Source organism: Diadema antillarum, unplaced genomic scaffold (assembly GCF_040938485.1).
Source record: "Diadema antillarum isolate AM-2024a unplaced genomic scaffold, OU_Dant_1.0 seq00000386_RagTag, whole genome shotgun sequence".
Lineage (NCBI taxonomy): Eukaryota > Metazoa > Echinodermata > Echinoidea > Diadematoida > Diadematidae > Diadema > Diadema antillarum.
Genome location: NW_027271384.1, coordinates 1,778,841 through 1,802,434, shown reverse-complemented (window position 1 = coordinate 1,802,434; position 23,594 = coordinate 1,778,841). Strand labels below are relative to the sequence as shown.

Sequence of the window (23,594 nt, the reverse complement as noted above, 5' to 3'; positions counted from 1 at the left end):
GAAGAACATCGGTAGCCTGGTCAGACATGTATGCCTTTGTTATCTAAGTAGAAAAGTGATGTTCGTAAAGCCAGGATTTAAGTTGCCATTGTACATGTGTAGCTTTATGTACCCAGTCCAGAAATGCCCACTATACTTGGTTACAATGTTCTGATTTCCCTTCTAGCATCTACACAAGGAGAAAGTAATATTATGTGTTTTTTTTTTCATGGGTATGGTTCAACAGTAACATGGTTACGAAAATCTGCAGCAAAGCTTCCATGAAAGTGAGTTTGGTATTCCCACTGAATAACATGCTGCTGACAATACTATTGACACTAAAACTAAAACACAAACACACACACACACACACACACACACACACACACACACACTAAAAAAGACGAATACAAAAACATGGTACACAAACTCTAATACTCAGTTCAGGATTACATGGAATTCTAATGTCGCTTCTATTACATTTTCTAAATATATCTTAAAAGCAAAATATCAGGCTAGTGTGTTCTTTTGTGCAAAAAAAACCCCCAAAAAATCTGGACGTTCAACGGCACATGAACAGATTTCATGGAATGCAGGGTCTAGCAGATTATTTTTTGTGTGACTCTTATGATGCATCTATCAGCAGAGAATGTACTTGTACAGTGGTAATGGTACACAACTGTTACACTTTATGTACGATTTTACGGTTTTACAGAACTTCACAAAAGCTCTTGCCTGCTTGAGCCAGCGAGTTGAACTTGACCAAACTTACTGGCTTAAATGAGAAGCTGACATGTCTGAAAAGCATGGTCTTTTAAGTGTATATTCCAGACTTTGTATGACACATATGCGCTTCGATGAATCACAATGCTGTCATCAGAGTGAGTGTATATTACCTACATATACTTACAATTACATCAGAGCATACCATTTACCTGACACGTACAATGTACAATATGACAAGGATGACTACATGTCCCCTACCCATCCACTCTACAGAGTCTAAACTCATCCTAACTCCCATGACATTGGGATGTGCAGTAAATTCCTGCTCAGCGTACAGTGTAGGCCTAAGTGTACCTCTTGAATAATCATTATAGTCTTACACAGTGTGCACATGAATAGTCACTGACAAGAATCCCCCCCCCCCCCCCCCCCCCTGTATGGGCAGAGAACATGTATATTGCTCACTGAGAGGGGATTTCCCTTTTCAAGTACTGCGCTCCTTGCCCGACCTATAACTTTTATAAGCAGCATCCTGCCCTGCACATTGCACTGCCAGTATCAATCCTGCATTCTGACCCTGAGAGGTTGTTTTGGACAAGTTTACAGCAACAAAACAACACAGAAGTAGCATTCAAGTGTTTGGGTCTTCTGTTGTTTTTCTTTTGGTTTGTTTATTTTTTTTTTTCAACAGGCATTACTCTACAGAAATTGCTATGCACTTTTTTTTCTGTTGTTGTTGTTGCTTCACATGCTGCTCTGTCCTTATGTCTACTTATGTATGAAAGCAAAAGTGAAACATTCTACAAAGATTTTTTGACTCTGATGCACTATCCCTCTTCAAACAAACCCAGTACAAATTTGTGATTTTAACAGCTTTGGAAAACCCAAATCATTCACACTATCTTGAACTGCACACAAGTAGAACTTTGAGTAACATCTGGGGAAAGAGGTTGTAATGAGATCATCATTACATGGTGTCATGCAGGCACCATATATTTCATATCTTGATCATGTGACATGATGGAATTCTCTTTGCTGCGAGTAGCAATCACATTCTACTCCAATAACTTTTTTTTTTCTAATAGGATCTACAAATGTATTAATAGAACAGGCACTTGATACACTTCTGTACTTCCTATGGTAAAAAATCTTGAGAGGGGTAAAGCTACTATGAAGTACTGTAATTCAAAAAGATTAAAAACTAGAACTTTCTTCTAAACAATGGTACAGTAGTTACTGCTACAAGTCCATGTGACGCTATTTTAGATGACTCGCTGATACAAGAATTGCTTCAATTTCCCACGACAAAGGAGGACTGTCTAGCCTGCGATCAAGTCTTACTTGACATTCTCAGAGACTCCAACCCCAAGCACCTTCTGATCTGGAGATTCTCCCGCCTGAAACCCCTAGCAAACGGGAGACTCCAAGTTGATGTGTGCGAAGCGCGAAGTTCCCAGGGTTCTAGATGCTCTCTGGTGCTATATAAGGCTTATTTTTTGCAAAAACATACAATAGCAATAAGTAAGAAATCCTTTCGAACGGGAGACACAGAGCCAGGGCGGGAGAAATTAAATCTCAAACGGGAGAACGGGAGATTTTGCAAAAATGGGTTTTCGGTGGGAGATCTCCCGTCGAAAACGGGAGAGTTGGAGTCTCTGCATTCTTTACTACACTTGCAGATACTATAACACTACAGTCAATTTAATGGATGTGAATACATATGTAAAGTATGCCCCTCCCCTCCATCCCCCCAAAATCATTTGCATCGCTGATAGGACTATATTGCAAGTCAAATCAAAATTGTTAAATTATTGTATGAGACTATCGCAAATTTTGAATTCGGTTCTCCTCTGACTTTCTTATATGCAGCATATCACATATGCACCAATGCATAAATAGCAACATGGCCACTGAACCGAATGAGCCCATTTGCTTTGTGCAAAGCCATCCCCAATATGCATTCCAGTCATGTAATACACCCACGGCATATATTCTTGGCACGCTTATTAGCGCGAGTGGCCGCGTCTCGTTACCCTGCCAAATAGAATTTCTAACCAGCCCCCCGACACATCATCTCTCATGTTTCCCTTCCACATTCGCCGTCTGCAGGGGCATGCTTACACAGCGACAGTTACAAAACAAACAGAGCCCCCATCTCCCAGCCAGGCCCTGTGTCATACCTCCCTGATTCACCCAACTGACTCAACCCTGGACGTTTGGGGGTCACCGCCAGGTGAGGACTACCGTTCCTCACACCAGGCTGCATTCTCGCGACTGCTCGTCTCATCCACAGACCCCTTGCGGACACTGGCGACACCAGCACATCACTGCAGCACAGTAGAGATGTGCTCTAGACGGCTGATGAAATCTACGCTTAGAATCAGTACTTTGATATTCTCCTCGAATCCTTGAATATCATGCATGCATGTCTTCTGTGAACAATATTGACTGCGTCAGAGATGAGGCAGAAGCTTTCACACTCAAACTTGTACTTCAGAAGTTTGTTCTGATCTCCATGCAAAGCACAATAGAATCTCCCGAGAGTAAAAGTACACCAATTTTCAGAACCTCACTCTCAAACAGACAAGCTCACAGAAGATGGGGTGATGCAATTACAGGCCTTTAAGCTACAAATGTATCTCAAGCTTAGGCAAGAACCTAAAGTGGGGCTGATCAAGCATTCAACACCTGCAGAATGGGGTGGGCTCTGACATCAAAGAGCAGTGTTAATGGAGGGAGGGGGGAGATCAGGTGATACATAATTACACAATTGACAACATGACATGAATTCTGTGTCACTAGGTGTATGTCCTGGCATAATCATGTTCATCACTTACATTGTATCCAATAATCCAACCACTCACAATAAGATGAAGGGTTGTCACATTTTGTTTTATGGCTTAGTGCTAGCAACTAATACAGTACCAGTTCTTTCCATTAGTGGTAGTATACATATTCACTGGTACATGTATCTGTCAGCCATTATCTAACAATTTTAATAGTGCTGGCACTTTTGTTTTTTCTGTGCCTATATACTAAAATTAAATGAACAACTGTACATATGTAAGACAAAAATTAACATGTGTTTTACCTCAGGGATATGACTAGGTCTGTTTAAAATTTTGTTACAACAGTTGTTCGACTACCATATGCACACATTTAAATCCTGCTGTATCTCCCCCTCCCCTCCCTCCCCCAAACACATTTGGTTGCATTCACAGTCTACATTGCACTTATATCTCTCCATAAGCTTTTAGAGCAAAGGTTGCATCACTGATAAAAAGGTGTTTTCGCATAGGTTAGAATGGTGAATAAAGAGCATAATGCTGATGCAATACCAAATATCAGTATTGCCATGCTGTTTGTTTTTTCTTTCAAAGCTAGTCCTAAATTCCCGGCCTGAAGAACCAGGATAGTATACAATGTATACGCAGAATATTTCATGAGGTTTTTATTTTCGCGAATTTCAAGAGCCAGGTACTATTCGCGAAATTAAAGACACACAAAAATAATGACTCTGATCCCGATATGAGATGTGACGTACACATAATCTCTGTTCAGTACAGTATGCTCCATGATCGTGAATTTAACCACTCGCAAAATCATCAGGAAGTCCCGATTCACGAAAATTTAGACTCGCTAAATATATGGCGTAAACAGTAACCTCATGGCTTTATTCATGTTGTGTATTCATAGCAAGTGTGATTTTACATGTGACATACATGTATCATGCTACACTATAGTTAAGAAACCTACTGTTAAAATGTCGGGGGTAAAAATACACTTTGATTGTTGAGAAGAGCAAGATGTCAATTTCACTAATTGCTTTCAACCTTTTCGTGCCGTGCAGTGAGCCAGAACTCTACACCAGAAATTGGTTCTTGTCAAATTGCTTTGATGAGGACTGCATCAATACGAAGTACGGTATTCCCCTGTCATGGCAACTAGTTGGCCTAGCTATCACTCCATGTATTGTACTGTTTAGTATTTTTTTATTTTACTCTGTATCAAAAAGAGTTTATAATCCATAAGTCTCAGTAGAATTTGTCATGATGTGAAAATTCACTAATGGCACCATGTTTTGTCTCAAGGGCAAAGCATCCCTTCAAAAAATGACAAACACAATCTATATGACCCTCAGCTACAGTTTAGGGTTAATGAATATGAAGAACCAATGAATATAACATTTGTAAGGTTTTTAAAACCTTTTTCAGTGAGTCATTTTTCCCCTTAAAACTGAAAGTGCTTTCATATTTTTTGTGTCTACACCCCTAGCATATCTCTTTTTACATTTAATAGAAAATGTGTATTTTTTTCAAAATCTTGACAGATTTATGGCTATTTGATGGAATGATGCTATTGATCTGCAGGTGGCAAATATTTTCATGTTTATTCCTAAATAAATGGTTAGTGGGGGTAATGCATGATTTGTACACAGATATTGCACTACAGCAGGTGGTGTGGGTATGCTAAGCTTGTATGGAATACAAAAAAAAAAAAAAAAAAATCATCTTACCACTAGTATCTGGCATGTGAAATCAAATGTTTGACCAGTCGAGACCCTGGGTCATTTACAGGTCATGCATACTTGTCTTGCACATCCGACACCTCATGTTTCCATGGATAATGTCACAGAACTGTTGCACAGGCCTTATACTTGTTCACATCCCACACCATGTCGCATTATGCTGCAAAAAAAATACACCACACTGCAACAATGCAAGGGTATTCATTTCCACCACACATTCAGGGCGAGGTGTGAGTGTTTATGCGGGAAGAAGAATGGATGCCGTCGGAGCAAAGTGTAAGCTCTGCCATTCAGAAGTGATCTGGTTCTTTACCCCCTCAATGCATGGGAAAAGCACGCAGCAAGGCGCAACCCCTTGCCATTGTTTGTGACATTTGTGCAACTTGAAAAGAATCTGGGAAGTCTTTATAATATTTCAAGAAATCTCCTGCATGTGTTGATATGTAATTTGTCAAGACCAGGGCTACCAACCATGTGAGTCTGTCTACAATATTTCACCTACTGCCATTCTTGCAAATAACATGAATGGATGAGAAAAAGAATTGGTTCTTTGGTCTGCAAATGGACTAATGAAGATTTCTTTCCTTCAAATAGTTCATGCTAATTAAGTGAATTAAAAGTCAAAACAGTATGAGAGATGAAAAATAATTGTGCACAGCTCAATGAAATATGAATGCAAACCGTTTAAACATCATGCGCACTAGAATCCCATTTTTGAATGTTGCATGACATGCATACTATAAATTGAAGGCACAAAACCCCTTTGTACATCAAACGAAATCAACGGACTACATTTTATAATACATGAGAGGATGTTAGGCTTGTCTACAAGCATTCAACTCACGATCATCAACTAATTCTGTATTGAGAATAATCATTAAAATGCCATGTTTACAACAATGATTCCTTGGATTATTCTATTAGTTGAGAAGGATGCCAATAAAGGGGTTAAATGACCTATAGGGCCTTACACAGCATGACTGAATATCTCATATTTGATGAAATTGTCATGGCTTTGAAAAGGAGTTGCATCATCGTTAACTTCAGCAAGTTATTTTAAACTCACACAAATGTTCAGAGACAGATGATTCTTGGTAATCAAAATTTTGCCAGGAACATTTCTCTATTCTTTGCCCAATCAGGGACGGGCAAAAATAACTCACTTGCAGTAAGGTTTCTGTTGCTGTTGACAGCAATGACAGCAAACTTTGTTGTAACATTTCATATTCATCTGGTTGTGCCAACTTTTTTTAAAACTTTTCTTCTTCTTCTTCTTCTTTTTTTTTTTTTTTTTTTTTTTGGGGGGGGGGGGGTTACCTTACGTACAAAAATTTACATTGCATTGAAGCATTCGACTAAAATCAAATTTGCATGTTTGTTACCATAGAATTACTAACCTAGATCATTATCACAAAAGTACGAAACGCAAGTATGGCATAATTGGCATTTGCTGATAACAATGTTTTGTAGCACATGTCTGTGTAGTGTCCATCTGAGATCATGGAAGTCCGTGGGGGGGGGGGGGGTGGAGTTACCCTACATGGATGATACAAATGTAGATAGAGAGTCTATCTTCTGTAAACATGTAATCACAATGTAACATTTTCTCATATCGGGTGATACTGAATCACTTGTTGCTTCGCCAAGGGCGGCAAAATAACGGACGCCAAATCCACTTGAGGAGCAAACAACCAAATCTGATGATCTACATGGCATCAACATCTCGCTCTCAATCATCTGTATGACCGTTCTTCAATACAGTTGATGCAGTCTTTGAAAATGAAACACAATTCTGACAACTACAAAAAACAAAAGAAGTCATGCATGCCTCTGAATTCACATAACACCAACAGTGTAAGCATGTTCTCCCTTGTTTTTGCAAAGTAATATGATACGATCAAATAGTCCTGTGGAGCTGTTTTGACAGAGATTTATCACTCACAGCGCATCAAAGTTGTTGAGCCTACATATGATGGATGAAAGAAAAGCTATCTTTCCCAGAACTACGGCTATTGTGAAATGAAACATGCATGATGAATTGCATGAAGTTGGGATTTGGGACAGAAAGACAGTCACAGTACTGATGAAAATTCATGAATTCAATTGAATCCAGAAATAATATGCAGAATGAGAGTCGTTGGTTGACATGATAGACTGACTTCACCACGTTTTTGTTTGGGTAAGTAAACTTCCTTGTTTGGGTCAACAAACTTCTGTTTGGGAGCAAATAAATCATTTAGATTTCCACATAACATGCCTGAACGGGGAGTGTTTTTCCATTTTGACGGCGTAAACTAACAGCACAGACACCTCAAAATGGTTTCCTGCTGAGTTGACGAATGTCACATTTAATTTGTTTATCCTTTTTCTTTTTTTCTTTTTTTTTTTTGCTTTATGGTTAACCTCAAAGAAATGCTGCCACTGCACCAGAGATCATGGATACTAAGACTTTGAACATCCTGCTACAAGGTGTACACCCTAGTGATCATGTATACAATGTATCTTTGCAAGCATTTGTGTTTGTATGTTTCGAAGTACGTGTGAACAAACAACAACAACACAATGAGATAACCACGACAATTATGTCACATTTATGGTGTTAGCTAGCCATTATGCCCTGAGCAAACTACAAAATATAGTGTTGGACTGACTTACTTTTTTTGTACTTTGTATGCATTAGGTAGGCTTCTACCGTGACAGCCATTTACGCTTGATAATTTCACGCTCTTCTGCTTACATTACAAGCATGTTGCTACATGAACACCTTCATCAGCAACAACAGCACGATTGTCCAAAGGCACAATGCTATTAAACTAGAAATGTTCACATGTAGTTGAGCCTACCAGGCATAGGTACATGTGTACACACAATGAGGAACTCACCTGTTCTACCTTCTCTGTCATCACCTCATTGTCTACTGTGTTGGGGTCAGCAATGATCTGGGCGATTCGCATCTGCTCTTGGGTTGCCTGCAAAGAGGTGATCACACTTAAACCTTTTAGACTTCTACAACAAGTTAAAGCTATTTCTTTTAAAGAAAGTAATGACCCTATCAGAGTGAGCCGTAAGCAACAGTTTGGAGCTCTTGAAGTTCCCGAGTGTCTGAGCAAGCAATGCTACAATCTTCGAAGTTTACTTACCAGCAAGAACTATGAATCCTACTTGCATACACAGAGCAGAAAATAAAATACCACGTATCTCATAATCATGTTGAGCATTTGAATCAGGGCATACTATTCTGCTTGAGATGTATGTACAAGTGTTACTTGTAGAAGTGAACCTCACAATGAGATGGGATGGCTCAGTGAGCTTTACATATCATGCCATTATAATTTTTGCTTCATCTAACATGAATCTTACTCTTATTTCAGTAAAAAAAACCCAAATATCACAAGCTCATTTATTAAGCTCATTTGAAGGGAAGTTGTCACATCACTTCAACCGATTTTGCCCTGAAATGAGTTTTTATTAGACCAAGTCAGCATGCAATATGAATAATTTATAGCCCCAATAAACACATGCTTTACGCTTGACCTGATTACATGGTAGAAAGCAGCAAGGCAATAACCATCCCCAAAGTTATGTAATAGAGAATGCAAATTAATATGCTACATCAAGATAGCCCTACCAGAAGTGTATGATTTAAGTATGTTGTGGCAATTCTCTGAATTGAAAGAAAACATGTTTGTTTTTTTTTCAATTCATACAAAATTCTAATCATGATGTGACAATTTTTAATAGAACCCTTAAAAAGTAGGCTCTAAATATTTGAAAACACAAATTCTCAAGGATTCTCAATGATGTTGTGGTAATGCAGGTATTCTTCATGGTAATAATAATGATGGTAACAACATACAAAATGTATAAAGACAATGTTACATAATGAGAATATCTTATCAAATGCTAGGAAATCTTATAGAATAAAAACCTAACTGATGGAAGTTCCAACAATGTATACATTCATCTGCACCCAAAATCATACAAATACCAGTAATGATAAACATACAATTTCATGCCATTAGCAGGAATGAAATGAATACAACTACAATGATTCTTAGGAATGTGTGCTTAAATTTCACTGGCAAAATATCACTACCATCTAGAGCAGAAACGGACAAATGCATTCATGATTTAACATGTGGTAATGTGTAATGAAATTCCACCTGGGTTCACAGTAATAGTTTACCCATTGATTCAACATTGCTTTCATATGGGAAACTATCAAATCTCAGTGCAAAACCTGTTACATCAGTAATGAAATTGGCATTATGATAATATGAATGCACAGTTATTAAGGAAAACCAAAGCCCAAGTTATGTAAATATAGAAAAAACAAGGAAAAGTAGAAATTACGCGGTGCGTAATATATGTCCCCGCCGGAAGTAGCATTTTGTAGCAAAATGTGCAATATAGGTCAAAAATCAAGGTCAAAGGTCAAAGAAGTCAAAGGTCAAAATTCTGTGTAAAAGTTTTGAAGACCTCACCTAGTGCCATCACATAAAGCAAATGGAATCGAAATCGGGTTAGAAATGGCGAAGGAGTAGCATTTTATAGCCAATGTACAATACAGGTCAAAAATCAAGGTCAAAGGTCAAAGAAGGCAAAGGTCAAAATTCTGTGTAAAGTTTTGAAGCCCTCACCTAGTGCGATCACATAAAGCAAACGGAATCGAAATCGGGTTAGAAATGGCGAAGGAGTAGCATTTTGTAGCCAATGTACAATACAGGTCAAAAATCAAGGTCAAAGGTCAAAGAAGGCAAAGGTCAAAATTCTGTGTAGAAGTTTTGAAGACTTCACCTAGTGCCATCACATAAAGCAAATGGAATCGAAATCGGGTTAGAAATGGCGAAGGAGTAGCATTTTATAGCCAATGTACAATACAGGTCAAAAATCAAGGTCAAAGGTCAAAGAAGGCAAAGGTCAAAATTCTGTGTAAAGTTTTGAAGCCCTCACCTAGTGCGATCACATAAAGCAAACGGAATCGAAATCGGGTTAGAAATGGCGAAGGAGTAGCATTTTGTAGCCAATGTACAATACAGGTCAAAAATCAAGGTCAAAGGTCAAAGAAGGCAAAGGTCAAAATTCTGTGTAGAACTTTTGAAGCCCTCACCTAGTGCCATCACATAAAGCAAACGGAATCGAAATCGGGTTAGAAATGGCGAAGGAGTAGCATTTTGTAGCAAAATGTACAATATAGGTCAAAAATCAAGGTCAAAGGTCAAAGAAGGCAAAGGTCAAAATTCTGTGTAGAAGTTTTGAAGCCCTTACCTAGTGCCATCACATAAAGCAAACGGAATCGAAATCGGGTTAGAAATGGTGAAGAAGTAGCCTTTTGTAGCAAAATGTACAATATAGGTCAAAAATCAAGGTCAAAGGTCAAAGAAGGCAAAGGTCAAAATTCTGTGTAGAAGTTTTGAAGCCCTCACCTAATGCCATCACATAAAGCAAACGGAATCGAAATCGGGTTAGAAATGGCGAAGGAGTAGCATTTTGTAGCAAAATGTACAATATAGGTCAAAGGTCAAGGTCAAAGGTCACGACTGAAATTCTGTGTAGAAGTTTCAAAGCTCCCATGTAGTGCTATCATATAAAGCAAACAGAATCAAAATTGGCTCATAAATGACAGAGAAGTAGCAAATTGAAGATTTTGATCACACACGGATGCACACACGGACACACGGACGGACGGACACACGGATGGACGGACACACGGACACACACACGTACGGAGCCCGTTTCATAGTCCCCTGCTCGAACTTGTTCGGCGGGGACAAAAAGAATCAGAGTTTGTAAATCTAGGGATTGAAAATATGTTGCACCTTCTTCAGTGTTCCAATACAAAATATCAAGCATGATTATGAATATGAGGTGAGTGTCGGAAGAATACTGGAAGTGATTGCAAAATATGGAGTGACAACATTAACAGAAAAACATCAACCTTCTGTGGATTTTGCACACCTTGTATCTGAATGCAAGTCTCACCTTTTTGCCAACAGGTTGCTGTGGCTCTGTGGGTGTGGATTTGGCTGTGACAGTCTGTGAAGAGGACTTCTGGGAGGACTTGTCGCCTCGTCCACCCGACCGTGTGTTGCCCCGTGTAGAGCCCATCGAGGACATCATATACAGGTATATACAAAGCAGGTATATACAAATAGCTTAATATTAGTCTGCAGAGGGGAAGAGATTCAGAAAGAGAAAAAAACAGAGAGATTGACATGGGTATATTGTTCCCATGGAGTCACATGCTGAATGACAGCGATCTTCAACTTCTGAATGTGTTCATATTTCCTTTATGGCAAGGCAGGCGCTACATGTTTCCAGGAGGGTAAGCACAAGGGGAAATACTTCATTCAGAATGCTTTGACCATCTGCTAATGACATACTTAGCATTCCATTTCTTAAGGGGGGAAATTCCAGGCAAAAGTTTTCATAATACACTACCTTCATATAAAATAGAAACTGGGTTAGTTATTGATACAATGAGCAGAACGAAGCCAACACTGCCCTTGCCCATACAAACGTGTTTACCCCATTATGGTTTCATCATACCAACATATGAGATTACTGTAAAACGAGGAATGTTCGCATGCATTTTAATTTTGCAAATTTCACGAGAGCCAAGATTTGCGATATTAAAATGCACACGAAAGTTTTTGTCTACACTATATGCATTGAATGTAAGAGGCAACTCGCGAATATTTCATGCCGTGAAAACGGCCGTCCCAATTCGCTAAAATTTCATGCCACGAAAATATTGTGTTTTACAGTAACAAATACCCATAAAAAATTATGATACATTTGTACACAGACCTTTACAAAAACAGCGCATACACACATAACACATTTCCCATCACACATAATCATATGTGAATATATCTATGGACACTCAGAACACACAAATTGTCATCAGTCATAATGGCGTAAGTGAGCAGTTGATGCTGGTTTGTGCCTACAGAAAACACACACTATGGGGGGGGGGGGAGGTAGAAAAGAGCCAATATGTACCTTTCAATATCAGTTGCATAAAAATGGGTATATGGTCAAGAACTATCCCAGAGGCAACACCCTAACAATCAAAGAGATATTCTTCCTGTCAAGAGCATCACCCGGCAGTGAACAGCTCTTAAGGGACCGTGCCTCTGTCATGTGGTGAAGGCCAACCACCCTTCCATGAACCCCAAGTTCACCAGAGGCTACGGTATTGATATTATCTTGGGGAGATGCAAAGTAAAGAGGGTCGTGAGCTGGTGTATTGGGGGGGGGGGGGGGGGGGGGGTGATGCCGTGAGGTTTAGGACCGGTGGGAAATGCTCTCTTGCATTACACCCTATGTGTCCGGTGCAGTTGATGTATACTTTGTATGCATGGAGTTACGTCACAGTGATGTGTGCCAATGATGGAATGCCACCATTCAACTTGACCTTCTTCGGGAAATGCATGTTACGTTGGAGGCCCTTGTGTCGCATCAATAGGTGCACTCACAATGCCGTGTGCATTCAAGGATGCATGTACATGAACAGTACATGTACAGTCAAGAATGCACACTGAATGCTCCACACAGAGGCAATAGCGGGTGTTCACAAACATGGATACATGGTCTTTTGCACTGAAAAATTTACAGTGGATCAGGGTAGCTACAAACATTTTGGAGGTAATCAATTCAGATATCTGATAATATAAAATTGATTAGCCCCCTGTTGAGCAATATCTAGAAGCATTACATAGTTATCAAGTTCCATCTAAGCATATTAAAGGGCAACTTAATTTTATCATCAAATGAGTAGATTAAAACATCTTTGAATGAAGATAATTCATTGGTTTTGTTATTCTGTCAAACCGTGGTTACATAAAATATGTGTACTAGGGCATGTGGTAACTAAGGGACCTGCCATTACATGTACAGTATGAAGCCTTTACAATTTCCCATGACAGAAAGCATAATTATCTAATATTGACAATTTAACAGCTGCAGACCCTTCACAAAATGGGTTCAAAGCCCATTTCCATGTTAAACCAAGAATCTTTCATGAAACATTCATAGCTAAAGCATATTAAAGGCATATTAACCTATAGACATACATGATGGTTCACATGGCTAAAAACAGCACTGAAAATAAATCCTTACCACCCACAAGGTATGAAACAAACTACAAGAAAGCTCTTTTTAAACTGAGCAGTAGAGGAGTAGGGTATTTGATGCATCCTGAAAAGCCAAATATCATATCTTTCGTAATAAATGATATATTATGTCATCATCACAGGGTACACAACATGAAAAATTATGCATTATTTCAGCATACTCCAATCGAAATGAGTGCTTTTGAGTGTACTGCCCATACAAAATGTATAGGAAATGCAAATTACAATTTCTTTAATGTATGCCATGTACCTCTAGTTTTCTGCATGGCAGGTCGGATAAAAAGGAAGGGGGGGGTGTTTTTAAAATAGTTACAGTAAAGTCTTGTCACGCAGCAAAAATGCTACACAATCATTCATGTCAATATATTGCTATTTACTGAAGCAATGTGGACTTGCCAACTCGACCTATCAAGAGAAATGAATGGTACAACATGAGTAAGTGTGGCTGATTGATAAGGGATCAACAATGTAAGACAGTACCATGGCAGAGCTACATGTAGATGGTAAACTTGGCTGACTGTCTTTCTTGTTAGGTTTGTTTACCCTGACAGCCACATTTATTTGTGGAGCTGTGTCATACATTTGGCCTTCTTTGATCTATACGATTCAGGAGATAAAGCATTCTTCCCGTTTGAGCAGGGCTTCCTTGATGCGGACCAACAATAAGCCGTGCCAATCAATTCACAGGTACCCTCCAGCATTTGTTTTCAATGTCTTTGCCAAGAAGGCATACCCTACTATTCATGGAAAATCACACTCTTTATTTCAAAGGAAAAAGAAAAGCAAATTACTTAATTATCTCTGAAGACTCTGCAAGCTGATTTACAAAATACAAAAACTAAATATTACGGGGTCAATGCATAAGCATCTGTAACTTGCATTCCACAGTACTCACTATCAAATCATAACTCTACAATAATTGGATATATCATGATGCCTGTACATGTACACTATATTGTACCCAGTACTTGAAATGCATATCTTCTTGAATTGTCACAAAAAAGAAATGTAATGATTTGAGAGCAAGTTGATACATGTAGGACACTTACTTGGTACATTGTAAGGATATTTTATTCAATTTTACAGTCATGATTGATAGAGTTATCTTCTGAAAATGTGTAGAACATCATTTTTTTTTTAATTTTCCTACTTTTGTCAGAGAGAAGAAAACAAAAACAAAACAAAACATGTTTTCTGTCTGCACTTAAAGCACACACAGGGTTAAAACTAGAATGGCATACACAGGCCTTGACATGCAGCTCTTTACACTTTGTACACTGTTAAAGCTCTTGTGATTCTCGAGTTCAGCTGATTTAATGATGTGATGAATAAGCAAACACACAGCTAGAGCATACCATGTTGTCTTCATTGATTTGGAAATGCAACAAAGTTTGACTCCATTTCTTCTAAATCATTCAGCTTTTGGACCAATTTGGAGAGAAGAGCCACCCCGAAACCTGCATGCACTTAGGTTTGTTCACGGTTTGCCCACCGGAACGTACAAAGTGCCAAAATGCGGGAAACGTTCCTGGCAACGTACGGAAGGATGCTGGTAAGGGCATGAAATGCATGATAACATTCTAAACATGTTCAAATTTTGGCACAGCTAAATTTTTTAGCAACTTTTATTGACCCTTTGTAAACTATGTGCAACATACGCACAAACTACCGTTCAAGCGTGTGTCATATGCTCAGCAGCATGAAGCACATACGTACATAATCCAGTCTCATGAACAGAAGAAGAAAAAAAAAAGTGACATATCGTTGCCAGGGTGACAAGACCTTGTATCTCAAATTTGGGTGAAAATGACTTTTTTGGATTAATGGTCAGATAGTCTGTTAAGTGATGTCCTGCCCAAATCCTAGTTGTCCTACCCCAAAAATGAAGCCACCACGGCATGTCAAAGGAAAGGTTTTCCCATTTGACATAGTGCTTTGGCTGCTACATGTATTTTTTTTTTTTTTTTTCGCTCTCCTGAACATTTGACATTTTGTTGATACAAGGTCTTGTCGCCCCAGACAAGATATGCAAGTACATGCATGCTGCCGCATTGAATATCAATGCATGAACAATGTATAAAGTATGACATGAGCATGAAGTGTCAATGCATGTCCTGGAGATTACGCATTTCACGAACTACTCGTAGATTAGACTTGACCAAAAACGGACAACGTGCCACTAAATGGCACACACTGGCAAGCCATTATGCGGGGCAGTGTGGAAACCAAATTTGTGCAAGTGTCTGGCAGCTTTGCCTTACACATCACGCAAGTGGGCAGGCACAATGTGAAGAAAGCAATCTCAAGGCTGCCTACATCTAAACAAGCATAGTGTCTGCGTCTTGTAGGCTTGCGCCACATGATTTGACAGAAAGTACACTGGTCTTCTCTCGAGAGACAATTTCACAGAAAGGCATTTTTAATAGAGGCATTGCAGCCGGCTAGATGCTGATTACTACAGACAATGTTCAATGAAACAACTCTTCACTCGTCTACAGGTCTCCCTCTTCACTTTCATGACACATTTGTAAAAATACCCAGGCCACAACATACTGTCAAACAATATTTTTGCGGCATGAAATTTTCTCCAATTGGAGCCGACGGCCTTTTTCGCAGCATGAAATTTTCGCGAGTTGCCTCTAACACTCAATGCGTGAAGTGTAGACAAGAACTTTCATATGCATTTTAATTTCGCGAATCTTGGCTCTTGCAAAATTTGCAAAATTAAAATGTACACAAACATTCCTCGTTTTACAGTCATGAACGAATATCATGCTCTGTAGCAGTGAGCCCCAAGACAGCAGACATCAATACAAGGTTGTATAATACAGGGATGTGATACGGCTGATGCTGGTCATTCATATGCCATGAGTAGTGTGAAAAATGAAAGGTGCAATTTATAAAAAAAAATAACCAAACACAACTCACTTGGATAGAATGTACAATAATATTGGCTAAGTACACAAGAGTCAACACAGAAGCCGACAGTTGACTCATTTTTTTTTTCTTTATCATGATGTTTATATTACGAGATTGAAAAACATATATCCATGATCAGAGGGCCCCTAGAGAATTAGATGGCAATAATACCAAGATGTGTTGCATTTCTGGCTGGTCCTCACTTTGATGTTTGATAGACAATTGGGAGGGAATTAAAAACTTACGCAAATTTGTAGAAGGTATTCACACTACATGTAACTTGTACACAATATACTGTATCTTAAAAAAAAACAAGACTCATAAATCTTAGCACGATGTACACTATTGACTCCGTGTCCTAGTATTGTGGTTCATACATCTGATAATAATGATTTTTTTTTTAAATGTATGGTTGCATTATTTGAGCACGTGAGGAAGCAGTCAAAACAAAACTTCTTGTGACATACTGTGTTTATACGTCTGATATTGAGGTTAATGCCTTTCCCTTTGGTTTGGGGACAGGTTTTTCTAACACTTTTATATTACGAAAAGAAATAGATATCAAAGATAAGATTCACTTCAACTCCTGCACAAGTCATGTACCATTTTAACTACCCTAAAATACCATGCCATACAATAGGCAGGGCTCGACACTAACGGTGGCCCGGTGGCCCCGGGCCACCAAAATTGAAAGTCGGGCCATCAAATTTTTAAAAAGGGCAAATTTGGTGGCCCGCCTCGGGCCACCAAAATTTTTTGAAAAGTATGTCAATTAATTCGTAACTTTTTGCGCCGGAAATTAGCAGTTATATTTGTTTAAAGGATGGATGAAAAGGACTGAATGAGTGCCTGAGAGTGGGTGTTGCGAGTTTGTTGAGGTTTATTTATGAGTAGATGTATGTCCAACTTCCAATTCTTACTATGACTGGATAAAACTTAGATATTTGACTCATTAAAAAAAACAGGACTTTTAATGTTTTTTAATGGTTTTTTCTTTCGGGCCACCAAAAATTTGAAATTGAGGATTTTGGTGGCCCCATCGGGCCACCAAACAAAAAAGTTAGTGTCGAGCCCTGCAATAGGTAACCTACAGCCCTGTAGATAAGAAACATAATACCACCAAACTGAAATGGCAGGCTGTAACAAAAAGCAATGAATAATGCACTCAGCATGCATTCATACACTTGTATCACATGCTGCTTGTCACTTTGGAGCAGGAGCTACGGTGAATGCACAAATTTTACAAACACTTTGCAATGCAGCGTGTCTACAGTTGTGTACGACAGAAAGTAACGCGTCAGAGAATATCTAATGAAAATGTAGCATCACTTGTGACATGTATGTATCACGTTGCATGAATTGTACCGTCTGATCCTGCTCACAACTGCTTGTCTCCCGACCTTTCTCCACAGCACAGCCTCTTGTCACGATGAATTCTCCCTTTTATCATTTTCAGTTAATGCCAAAAATTACAGGAATATCTTTCTCCCACAAGGACAAGAGCAGGCTGTGAAAGACACTTTGTACAAAATGTATCCCTGTTGGGCTCTGTAATCACAATTGACGATTACGACTTTAAGGATGTCTTACAAAACATCGGGAAATAATGCCTCTGGCACCACTTCGTGGCAGAGGCATAAAAACAACACGGTTCTACAGGCTGTCACGCTTCACTGGGTGTAAATTATTCCAGAAAACTCACTAGAAAACACACAGTAGTTTGTTATTAAAATGAAAATTTCAGTGCAATCGATTTTTCTTACGATATGAAGGTTCATTTTGAGTGTTTCATATGATGCAAAAATGGTGGCCAGTGACAATCAAAACATAGTGTCAGCTGAACATACTGTACCGGTTCAATATTCACTAACTTTGTATGGAAAGACATTCTACTAATGGCAGTCATAGTAATGCAACATTAATACTAACATGTGCACACTCAAGTATTAGAAGTATGCACTTTAAGAAGTGTACATCAGTACACACAAGTTCTATGTCACATTAAAAAAGAAAAAGAAAAACTTACTTTAAAAAAACTTGTCAAACAATATTCCATTTCACAAGCAATATTCTCCATTGGTGGGACAGCAGGAAGGATTTTAATACCTCAGTCACTAACAATCACTCTAAAACTGTGAGGTCCTCTTTTCATCACTGAATACATTGCACATTGTAGTAAAGCATAGAGTTGTATTGTATCTCTACTGCTGGAACACACAAGAAGTCTCACACACAAAAAAAGTCTGAAGCTCATCAAATCAGTGTTTACATCTCTTCAAGAGATTGGATTTCTGATCAACTCCGCATGCTAATGCACGCAAATCCTGCTAAACTACATAATCTGTATATCAATTATATATATTGTTCTCTGTACCAACAGGCAATGAAAGAAATAGATTCTTACTGCTAGTGAAATGTACAGTTCAAAGACCTGATGCAATGGATGGACACCATACTTTGTTGTTGAAGGTAACTTGCACTTTTAACTCGCAGCAATTATTAGACAACTCGGCCGTGACCAAAATGCAAATCAACACGAAGAATGCCAGTAGTCAAGATATTTGTACAGGTTTACGGTCAGAAAGTAAAAATTCTATTTTGATGGTTATATTAACGTTACAGCTTATGATTAGGGTTAGGGTCAGTGTTAGTGTAACGTTGATCCTGCAGTCCTAGGGTTACGCAGACCCGGTGTCCTAGGGTTACGCGGACCCCGATGTCCTAGGGTGACGCGGACCCGGTGTCCTACTTATAGGGTTAGGGTCAGGGTTAGTGTTAGGGTAACATTGACCCTGATGTCCAAGGGTGACACAGACCCCGGTATCCTAGGGTGAAGCACACCCCAGTGTCCTAGGGTGACGCGCACCCCGGTGTCCTAGGGTGACGCGCACCCCTGGGTTACGCGATTCCCTGTGACATTAGACTCTTATCCACCTACATGTATAAATTAATAAACCTTCTATGGTTTTGATTTTATGCACATAATGCTTCAATTGCCTGAAAAACAGTCAAAACTAGAAGAAGTCAAAGGTTGGTCTGTACTGGGGTGAAACTTCAAGGGGCATTCCAAACGATTATCATAATTTTACATCATGTAGTACATAAATCAACAGCTACATGAATAGATTTGTGGGATTTATAGTTGTTCTTGAGCAGAGAAACAATACATGTACTTTGAAAAACTTTGAACAAATTATACTGAACAAGGATGATGACATAGGAGGCTCACATATTTCAGAAATGTAGAAGTGTAATTCCCTTACAATACCGCTTGCTTGCAAGTTCACCTGTTTATAATCTATGCATGCCTTCTTCTTTTGTTGTGCCCCAACTCATGCATTCTTATGGCGACCCTGTCACCATGTCATCATCGTTGTTCATTGCAATTTGTTATAAATTTTGAAAATATTATTCTGCATCCCAATTATCATAAATTCTGAAACTCTGTCCTCAGTAGGCGTTTTGACATCAGCCCGATGTTTCGAAATAGCGCGCTATTTTCTGACTTGGGAAATTAAAAAATATCTCGAGCTTGGATTTTTATCGGGCTGATGTGAAAATGCCTATTATAACTAATTTATAGTTGATCAAATGTAAAAATCTTAAAATCATCTGGAGGTCTCCTTTCATTTGCTGAGACTGCACCTATTATGCAAACAATATAAGGCAGACGACTCGGAAGAAAGTATGCAAATAGCGCCATCTACGGTGAGCATAGTACAGTTGATACATTGTATATTTCTCATGAATTTCCTCTGTTGCAACTCATCATGCAGCACGATCGTGAGCGCACTGGGCTCAGATACTCATGATAGTGAGTTTGAGACCCGGACCCGACAGTATGCTATGTCAAAATGTTTCCTCTATCTATTACAGTGCACTCCCGTTATAACGAAATCCTCGAGACCGGCAGTTTTCTTTCATTATGACAAAATTTCGTTATAACCGAACAAATACAGATTATGATGAAAACACGCAACTACGCATAGGTGTTTTATTTATTAAGTATATTCATCATACACTGGAAAGTTATGTCAAATGGAATGCTATATATTATTATTTCGTTTAATGTTACATTTAAGAGAGAGCATAAAGTTGTTTGTACTGTCATGCCTAGTATCAAAACACATGTACTTGTAGGCCCTATAGAAAATGGTGGTTTAGGATTTGGTTACAGTTCGTTATTTCAAAGGTTTGTTATAACTAAGGTTCAGTACCTCAAAGGCTCCTTATTCTGAAGGTTCACCATTCCAAAGGATTGTTATTCCAATAGTTCCTTAATCCAAAATTAAATGAGGTTTGTTATTCTGAAGCTTCACTCATCTGAAGATTCGTTATTCCAAAAGTTCGTACTATTGTATCCAGAAGAGATATAAGGTTCGTTTTCCAAAAGTTTGTTTATCCCAAAAAATGAATAAGCTCCTTTATTTCGAAGGTTTGCTAATTCTGGAGAGAGGTTCGCTATTCCGAAGGTTCGTTAATCCGAAAATGAAATAAGGTTTGTTATCCCGAAGGTTTGTCAATTCAAAAATGACAAAGGTTCCTTTTTCGAAGGTTCGTTTATCCGAAGACTATAAGTTTGTAATTCCGAAGGTTGTCATTAAATTTGCCTTTTCCAGTTTTGAATTAATGAACAAACTTTTTTTTCCATGTTCCGATTAACGAGCATTTTGAATAGCAGGAGATTCCTATCATTTTCGGTATAGGCAAACCTTTGTGGTAAGAACCTTATTTTATTGTCGGATTAACGAACCTTATAAAATTAACAATGAACCTTCAGAATAACGCCCCAGTGTTCGTAATAAGGAACCCTTTTTAAAAGAACATCTAGGTATATCAGAATTTGTGTATTTCGTAATAAAAACCTTCGAAAAACACACCTTATTTCATTCCAGATAAACGTATTATAGTAATGAAGGTTCCTCTCAAAAACGATGCGTAACACGGGGAACAAACGCAGAGTGAGGTGGAGCATTCGCCTACGCAGAGACAATCTTTAAATGCTTGTTCCGCTATGTTTTTTTTAAATCTATCCGCATTTCTTTATAATGGAGCACATTTCTTTTGCTTTTGTCCATGGCGCTCAAAAAGATTTTGTTATAATGAACATTTCACTATACCATGTTCGTTACAAGAGAATTTAGCACCATAGACTTTAACGGCGATAATTTTTGGGACCATAAGTTCTACTTCGTTATAACCGTGTTCGTTGTAACGGGAGTGCACTGTATGTCATGTTTGTCTTTACGGTACATTGCAGGAAGTCCTCTGAGATGGCGATCGTCAAAAGGAGAGACAAAAAGAAGGAGAAAGGGAAAGAGAGAGAGAGAGAAGGAAGGGGTCGGGAGAGGAGAGAAAACACTTTTTTGATGTTTTTTTTTCTAGAAATAACCCCCCTAAAAAATACCACGCCCATTTTTCACCTAACCCCCATCAAAATTATCGCCCTTTTGTAGAATGTCAACCTAGAGCTTTTTTCACGCAATTTTAGCAGGGGGTACATATGTAAGTCTTTCCAAAAAAATAGCATCAGAACTAACCCGAGCTGATCTTGTGCATCCACACCGATACAGTAGGTTGGTACCAAATTTGTCAGCAAGCTAATCACTTTGCAGGTATTACAGGTTCACTTTCTTAATGAATTCTGCCATCCACAAGCCTTTGGGCGCCTGTCATGCAAGCATCCCGTGGCATTCAGCGCAGACAGTGCATAAGCCGTCCTATGTACAGAAATCTCACACCATGCGTACGCAAGCTCACTCTGAAAACCCCACAGCTTGCATGGCTTGCGTGCTGTCTGCAGCAGGAAACTTGCACAAAAGGTGCCCATAGCCGATGGATGGCGGCATTCACAAAGAAAGTGAACCCATAACACCTACAAAGTGATTAGTTTGCCGACAAATTCGAGTACCCAACTACTCTATCAGTGTGGAATATCGAATAGAATTTAACGTTAGTATTAATTTGGAATACATGCACAAGATCGGGTTAGTTCTGATTTTTTCTCTTTACAAATATTTGTAGAATGATGTCAGACTCGCTTTCATGGGGCTGATCTGCTGATTCATGCACGGAGAGCTACATACATGTACGTAGGTCGAGAGGTGAGAAAAAAAAACACAGAAAATTTCGAGTCGGATCAGGCAGAGAACTACAAACACTGTGTATAGGTGTGGCAGCCCTGCATTGAATGAACCCGCTGGCACTTGTGTTTCGTTGGGCGGCTGCACACATCGGTTAACTGAAACTTGATTTTTTGTGTCAAAAAGCGCAGACAGAATTTTTTTTTCCTTTTCATCATGGAGAGTGAACATGTCTATGTAACAAAAAAATCACAGTGAACTTGCGACAATATATTGATGTCAGATGCGAGATGGATGATAAGTGAACAGGGGACGTGACCTCATGAGCATCTCGCCCGGGGGTCTCATGAGCACCCCGGCCATGCTCATGAGCATGATGCTCGAGGAGGAGGAATCCTCATGAGCCAGACTCCAGAGCCCTCTTCATGAACAGTTTCCCAGATAGACGTCTAGAGGTAACTAGTAAGTCGTCTTCTATGATCATGGACATGAGTGACATTGGTCATAAGGACACCGCGGGGCGGCCCGTCTCCATCAGTGAAAAAAAAAAAAAAAAATCTAAATAGGAGAACCCGTTTAAAGTGGCACGACACACGAAGCTCGAAGCCACAGTTTGCATACCCGGGTATACGTTTGCATTCGCCCATCCACGCTTCTGTAGAATCCATGTAGCCAGCAACATGCCATGCAAGCAAGCGACGTCGGGGTGACATCATTGGATTGCCCATCACACACACACGTACACACACACACGGTACGGCATGCGAACACACAGAAGGAACAATAACAACGTGAGAAACATCACATGTAGGGCTCACGGAAAATCTCTTTTATGACCGTATTTTGGAACCAAATTCCATATGGCTCCTACCTTGCGAATCAAAAATCATTCAAGATGGTGGATCGCTCAATATCTAAGGAGTAAATTCACTGAAATACACATATTTTGCCGGTTTCGCAAGAAAGTCTCTAAATTCGCACTTACCTTTCTCAAGAAATTGAGATCCGATGGTTCACAAAGCCTTATGTCACGTGACAAAGGTCAAAATATTTCGCGGCGGCCAGACGATTACTTCCGGGAAAATGAATTTGATAATAGGGAGTTTTATCAGGGAGGTACATTCCACCTCCCTGGTTTTATAGTTCTCGGATAATATTATTCATACATCTTAGCTATATATAGACAATGCAAATCCCCTAGTTGAATAACCATCAATATTT

The 23,594-nt window shown here is 39.1% G+C and overlaps 1 protein-coding gene across 1 annotated transcript in view; it reads right to left on the bottom strand.

Annotated features, from left to right (window-relative positions):
- LOC139731905 (uncharacterized) overlaps positions 1-23,374 on the bottom strand; it is a 60,962-nt gene extending 37,588 nt beyond the window's left edge. Inside the window, exons 1-3 of the mRNA XM_071642780.1 lie at positions 23,359-23,374; positions 11,216-11,400; positions 8,116-8,202 (exon numbers count right to left, since the gene is read on the bottom strand). Coding sequence (XP_071498881.1) covers positions 8,116-8,202; positions 11,216-11,353 — 225 coding nt within the window. The 5' untranslated portion in view covers positions 11,354-11,400; positions 23,359-23,374. The remainder of the gene's footprint in view (positions 1-8,115; positions 8,203-11,215; positions 11,401-23,358) is intronic.
- Positions 23,375-23,594: the final 220 nt, after the last annotated feature.